Here is a 6,979-nt window from a genome sequence, read left to right as displayed (position 1 = left end):
GGAAAATTCCTAAACTTCCCGTTGTAACTAAGGTTTTCTAGTTTAGTTTAAAAAATATAAAGATGCGTTAAATGGAAAAATTACCAATAATCCTAAAATAGCCTGTGATTTGAAAAAGAAATTGTGTTCGGGTGTATAGCTTTTATATATATTTATAAATCATCACCTCTACACACCAGGAAGCAAAAAGAAAATTTGATGACATGTATCTAAATGGAAAAAAAACGACATATATATATATTTATATATATATATATATACACAAAAGTGAGTTAAAATCTTTGAATTATGTCTAAGGCTGGCCAGCCTGTCTGGGTTATAGGTCTACTTTTTTTTTTTTTTTTTTACAAAAGTTTCAGACCTTCCATATTTCAAGGTTATTCTAAAAGATTTGGACCCAGATGCAGCTCTGTTCTTTGGTCAGACAATTTCAAACCTTTTATCTTTCTCTAGTGACACCATTCCTATATGGATTTTTGCAGGATGGTCAAAGGTTCTCTTCATCTTGAATTTTTTATCAGAAGTCTGGAGATTTTCTGCCAAAATGCAAAGGTGTCACCTTCATTTTAAAGGTTTAAGCCTTAGCAGGAGTCTGACTTGTTTATTCATGTGAAACACAACTATGGTTTCTACTGCCGGGGACGGGGCCCCACTTCATACAGCAGGGTTAGTGGCAAACCAGAGTAAATTCTGGTGTAAATTCTTGCATGTCCTGGTTCTTATGTCTCAGCAGAAAAAAAGGAGCTTTATCTTGTGAAAAATTATTACAAGAAAAATAAGAAAAAAGTAAAAAATATTTACTTTCGTGTATTATGTTCTTCTTAGATGAGATTTGCACAGGGATGTGTCCGAAATTATGTGTCCATCACTGGAAGAATTTACTGAGGTTGGAGTGCAAATAGACTGAAGATATCTGGAGAGGGTCATTTAGAGGTTTTTATTGTACACAAGGGAATAACTCTTTCTAAAATGTAGTTTAATGATTACATCTTATTTTAATATCCTCAGCAAGTACTTATTAATATTCATCAGGGATCAATTCCATCTTACTATTAAGTGTACAGTACAGTACAGTGTGAAATATTGTGAAAAATGTCTATTGGGGAATCACATCAGTAGTAGTTGCCTGTTATGTTTCACCTGGACACATATTCAATGCACACAAAAAAAATATGGTGTGCAATTTTTTTACGTTTCATTGCAGTTATTTACATCATTTTCTGCAAATCTAAGGCCTTTCTCTCCTATTTATTGTCTAATGTTAAATAGAAATGTTTAATGTAGATATATATCTGTATTTACTTTTTAAATCTGTTATAACCTATTTCTATATATGAATGTTATATTTATTTCTATGTCTTAAATTTATATCTAGACCAACATATTATGTCTAACTCTTACATCTTATATCTAATAAATATATTTTAGGTCTAAATATATATACATTACATTTAAATAATGAACCTGAATATATATATTCAGCCCACCGTTCCTCCTCATCCCCAGTGGCCTGAGGGTGTGACCACAAACTGAGCTGTAGAGGCTTCTCTCTTGCTGTTGCCACGGTCAATCACATTATCTTTGTGCCTTTGAAGAGGGGTTTTTATGTACACATGCAAAACACAGGGTATTTAAGATGCCAGGTTTAGTTACCCAACTGAAATTATCTGTCTGAAATTGAAAGTTCTAAGTAGGGCAGAGATGGGTAGGAAAACTCAGAGTATCTGCTTACTATTCAGGGTATAATGACAATTGATTCTGAAACAAGACCCTGCAGACAAAAATATTTAAAGCTCTACTCAGATCAAGGTTTAGGTCTCTGTATTGACATAGCTGATATAGATTATGTGATGTTAATCTAAGTTTTGCTGCAAAAAAATAGTTTTATTTAATAAGAAATAAAAACAGGTTAAAAGGGCTACAATCCCAAAGAAAAAAAATTAAAAAAAAGATAACCAAAGCAGTGATTTTATACATTTAATTCATAAAAACTTTACAAACTGCATTAAAAATTGAAGACCGTCAACTAAAGCAAGTACATTTCTCTTAGCTGGTGTTTTTTAAAAAAAACAGCCCCTTTGACCAAAATAACATTACCTATCAAATTATTTTTTGTAAAAGGGAAACAAATAATAGAACTAACTCTTCATGCCTCTGTTTACCACACTGTTACTCATCCTGGCATCCATTCTTATGTCTGCATGAAGAGTGAAAAAGATAAATATGATCTTTTGTGCTGTTTTAGTACAAGTGTTCTAATAATTGTCTCAAATCATTATATGATTCATGATTAATCTTGACTGTTATGCAGACGATTCCAGCTGAGGTTGGGCAGTAGAGTTAAGGACATCTCTTGGAAGACTTTCTCTGGCTTCCTGCAGCCTTTTATGGGCCCTCTGGTAGGCCTCTAATAGGAAACAAGCAGATGCAAAAATATTACAAATCACTTTAAGAAAACATGCTTTGCAAAATAGCATCAAACTGATTTCTAAACACCTGAAATTTAGCAATAAAAATGTTTGATGACATAATGCAACCAAGACAAAGGCTAATCTGTTTCTAATAATACAGTATTTTAGATTATCCCAATAAAAATCATTAAAATGGTGAATGGTTAAAATAAAGCTTACAGTGCACAACTATTGACCATTGAAAGAATAACTTTTATGTCACCACTAATTTGACTCTGGGAGCGAACTGTTACACAGAATTGATTGCTGATGTGGCCATGTCATTTCTGTTGCTTTATATGCACTTAGAAAACGCTTTCCAACACACTAGGAAGGGACGGTTTCAGCAAATCAAACCACTGATTCTCCAGGATCAAAACTGAAATTCTACTTTAGCGTTTTGTTATGTTTTTTACCCAGGATGCTGCAGACCGTTCCTTGTTGGCTAAAGCCTCCAAGCTGGTCCACCACTTTCTGCCTTCTTTTCTTCAGGTGAGCAGCATCAACAAAGGCCCTGAACAAATCAAACATGCAAACATTAAAACAGACTTTCCATTATTTTTTAAAATTTTATTTAATTCTAATATTAAAACATCTATCGCATGTAGACGTTTAATCTGACATTTAACCTTTTTTTTTATTGCACTCATATAAACATTAACAGTTAAAAGCTGGAGTTTTCTTCATCTGCATGTTTGTCGAAATAGTATTGTCTGTGAAAATATATTTCTTGTATTTCTGTCAAAAGTAAGCATTCACCTGGCTTGTTGGATGCATTGCAGACTAAAAGTAACACTTCCTGTGGTTTCTGTGGAAAAGCCGAAGCGACTCAGCCTCTCTCCCTGAAACCAAGAAAAAAAAAAATTGTCTTTAAATATCTTAACGTGGATGGTTTTAAAAATTGTAGTTACTTTTGTAGATGTACACAGCTTTAAATAATAAACAAACACTACACGTGAACAAAGCAGTTTCCATTCAAACTTCCTCTTAGAAGACATTAAGTAATTTAAAGGCTGTTGATCCATTTCAATCAAACATACAACTGAAGGATATCTCCCACCTTAAACTGGACTGTTTGCATTTTGTAATTTTAGAGTCTACCTTAAATGTCCCTGGTATTCTGACGTAGCTGCTGTCTTCAAGTTCTGCAGAACCTCCAATGAAGAAGCGCCTCAAAGCAGAGACTGTCCCCGTCTGAACAGGTCTCCACGTGTGACAGGTCACCGTGTGCCTCCCTGGCACACATACACACAACCAGGACAAAACACTTCATTTCTAAATCACATCCTGCAGTAGTTAATTTATGCTATGATAAAATATTTAATCACATTTAGGCTCTGTAGTTTAATGAGTACGGATATAGTAGTGTGAAATCTCCATCACCAGGTTGTATAAGAGGCGTCTTACCAGGCATAGCGGGGAAAAGTAGATAGCCATAACCTTCAGTTCGATAGCGCTGCCAGGAGTCAAGGGACAGGACTTTAAAATAAAGCGCTGGCCACTGAGGAATTAACTCTGCAATTACAAAAACACATGTATGGTTCAGTGCAACTAGAAAAAAAATTTAATCAAGATTTCTGAATGTACAACTGATACTCTGTTCAGAGACAGTCTGTATTTAACATCATTACCCATTTTTATGCGCTTTATTGCACTTATAGCTAAAACCTGCATATGAGTTTTAGCTAAACAAATTCTAAGCACAGCTAAAGCAGTGTTTGGCTAATGATTCCCAAAATTAAAACTTTTGCTTAAGTTTTCATTGACAGTTCATATATTTTCCACTGGTTTTCCTGCATTATAGTTTTTACATTGGAAAATGTATGGAAACATGGAGTTAAGAGAAATTAAGCAGATTTGAAAAGTCCCACCAGACATTACAATGGTTTTGTTTTCTAGCAAAGTGCATGTCCTGAATCTCCAGACATCCAGTTCATATGTAAAAACAACAAATGAGGTTTGTCGTAATCCTCCTTTTAGGGCCTATTTAAAAGAAATCCCGCCAAACGCACTACATGCATATGGAAGGGAGATACAAACAGCACATGAATCTGTATCCTTAGATATTAATGTTTGTGCAGATGGGATTATCATCCCTTGTTTTAAACAACAATTATGTGCTCTGTATGCGGAACCCAAAACCATCTTTATGACAAACCTTTGCTGGGGGGCTACTTACCTTCACTTTCTTTTTCACTCATGTAAAAAGCTTCGAAGCTGAATGGGTAGCCGAAAAAAGCCACATTTTCCTGTTGGCAGATTTTAAAAGATTAGGTCTAAACAAATTTCCTCTGATTCTCAAAAGTTTCCGGTGAAATCCAAAAATGTAATACAGACCTTCCCCAGCGATTTGGTCTTGCAAGTCTGGGTAACACCTGACACAGGCTGGAATTGTAAGCTTGACCAATCTTAAACACATATCAAGGAAACAACCGCAGTACAATTAGATACCAATACTATGAGAAAAAACAAAAGTATAAAATATTAGATGTGACTCACTATTCGGCAGTTCCATGAAGAAGTTGATGTATAAGTTATCATATTCAAAGCCTTTAGCTGAAACTGGAAAGAGGAAACATAATGCAGGAGTTTTCACGTCTACATGTTAATCTCCAGGTTTACTATCATTCCATCCAAAACCCTTTCCTCACCTATCTCTCCATGCAGCAGGTAACGTAGAATACCTACAGGAGGCTGGAGGACAAAGTGCAGAAAATATTTCATCTGCTTTTGAGATTTGATCCATTATTATGCTAATCATTGATTAATGTTCTAAATATCCCAAAATATGTTAGGGTCCAGACAGTATGGACGGATATCTTCTGTCAACATCTCTCTTACCATCTCAAAGTCCTGCCCAACGAGGCTGCTGAGGTATTCCTTATGCCTGCCATACAGCTGCAGACAAACACCAGGGTGTGTGTTAGTCTCATAGTCCTGGTTGTTAACAATGTGGCACATGAAGAAGAACAATCTCATACATCTTTGTACATGTTCTGCTCCCTGTCTCGTTCATCTGGTTTCATTGTCATGGATACATTCTCCAGAGTTAAACGCCAGACTTCTCTCTTCTCCCCCTCTGTTACAATCCTGTAAAACAAAGCAAGCATCACTCTGACTTTACCATTGCAGCAGGTTCCCTGTTTGTAATTTTAAACCCAAAACATTCCTGTATTTTGTTAGGATTTTGTGTAACAGTCTTACAGAATGTGGTGCAGATTTATGCAGCAAAAAGAAAAAAAAACTAAAGTGACATGCATGGGTATTTTGCCCATTGCAAAATCTTCCTCTGCACTAGTAATAGCTGCAAATGCTTTAAGGTATGATTATAAAAGCTTGTAGATTTAGTGAAGGAATTGTTTTTCAGTTACTTGTTGGAAAGCAGCACAGTCTAAATCAGAATAAATAGAGATCATCTGTAAAAAGCATTTTTCAAATTTTGACACATATTCTTAAATTGATTTAGATCTAGACATTGATTGGGCTATTTTATCTTATCAATATGTCCTCCTTTAAAGCAGAATTTTCTTATCAGGTTTTCATGTAACTGAATAGAGGCCAGACAATGGCTGTATGCTACACCCCAATTTAAAATCTTGTTCCACAGGGTTTATCCTGACTTGTCCTGAAACTAGCTCTAGTCACATCTGACCAAGTTTAATGTTCCTGGTTAAAAGAAAAATTATACAAAATCAAAAAACCACTGAGTATTACTGATTAGCCTACCAAAGTAATAAATAATAATAATAATAATAATAATAATAATAATAATAAAACTTTATTGATCTCACACTGGAGAAATTTACCTCTACATTTAACCCATTCCCTTCGGGGGCAGCGGGCTGCTGTTGTGGGGCGCCCGGGGAGCATTGTGGGGTTAAGGGTCTTGCTCAGAGACCCATAGATGTAGTCTGTGGGAGTGGGGCTCAGACTCAGAACCTCGGGATTCCAAGCTCTATGCCCTAACCACTAGGCTGCCAATAGCTTGCCAGATCTCTGTAGCTTCTTCAAAATTAAAATGTTGGGTCATGTTTATATACTGAGGTTATATAAGACAAATTTGGGTTAGAAAAATGAGGTGATGACTGAATGTAGTCGTTTGTATCTGAGTTAATTTAGGGGTATCAGAGTAGTGGGAGTTGTTCAAACTGCACACACAACATTCCAAATTTGTATTTATAAAATATTTTGAAAACAATTATTTTCTCTTCACAATACTTGGGGTTTGCTTTAGGTGGTTTATCACACATAATCCCTGCAAAACACCATGGAGTTTGTGGCGGTATGCAGAAAAGCTAAGAGGAACTAGCTTGCTAACTACGGATGTGACGCAAAACTCCATATGACATGCTCCAGTGAACGATTTTGCATAAATGTTTGAATAATACATTTTATTGTATTTGTATTTTAAATACATTTGTGTAAGGTTTATGCTTTATACATCATGTGCATTGTTACTTTATTAGCCAGATTAGACAGAGTAGAGGGCCTTCCTTCACATTGTGGATGTCACGGTGTGTACGGAGGTC

At 35.4% G+C, this 6,979-nt stretch overlaps 1 protein-coding gene across 2 annotated transcripts in view; it reads right to left on the bottom strand.

Moving 5' to 3' along the window:
- Nucleotides 1-1,978: 1,978 nt before the first annotated feature.
- Nucleotides 1,979-6,979, bottom strand: part of mks1 (Meckel syndrome, type 1) — a 9,585-nt gene continuing 4,584 nt past the window's right edge. The window contains exons 8-18 of one of the 2 annotated variants that reach the window (XM_015383607.1): nucleotides 5,432-5,540; nucleotides 5,292-5,348; nucleotides 5,102-5,144; nucleotides 4,950-5,012; nucleotides 4,788-4,858; nucleotides 4,630-4,699; nucleotides 3,858-3,965; nucleotides 3,552-3,685; nucleotides 3,210-3,292; nucleotides 2,867-2,964; nucleotides 1,979-2,407 (exon numbers count right to left, since the gene is read on the bottom strand). In XM_015383607.1, the coding sequence (XP_015239093.1) occupies nucleotides 2,304-2,407; nucleotides 2,867-2,964; nucleotides 3,210-3,292; nucleotides 3,552-3,685; nucleotides 3,858-3,965; nucleotides 4,630-4,699; nucleotides 4,788-4,858; nucleotides 4,950-5,012; nucleotides 5,102-5,144; nucleotides 5,292-5,348; nucleotides 5,432-5,540 (940 nt within the window). In that variant the 3' untranslated portion in view covers nucleotides 1,979-2,303. The remainder of the gene's footprint in view (nucleotides 2,408-2,866; nucleotides 2,965-3,209; nucleotides 3,293-3,551; nucleotides 3,686-3,857; nucleotides 3,966-4,629; nucleotides 4,700-4,787; nucleotides 4,859-4,949; nucleotides 5,013-5,101; nucleotides 5,145-5,291; nucleotides 5,349-5,431; nucleotides 5,541-6,979) is intronic. The other variant, XM_015383605.1, reaches the window with a different exon arrangement.

The sequence above is a fragment of the Cyprinodon variegatus genome, unplaced genomic scaffold (genome assembly GCF_000732505.1).
Source record: "Cyprinodon variegatus isolate N-32 unplaced genomic scaffold, C_variegatus-1.0 Scaffold288, whole genome shotgun sequence".
Taxonomy (NCBI): domain Eukaryota; kingdom Metazoa; phylum Chordata; class Actinopteri; order Cyprinodontiformes; family Cyprinodontidae; genus Cyprinodon; species Cyprinodon variegatus.
Note: the sequence above shows the minus strand (reverse complement) of the source record. Positions and strands in the feature narration are given on the sequence as shown.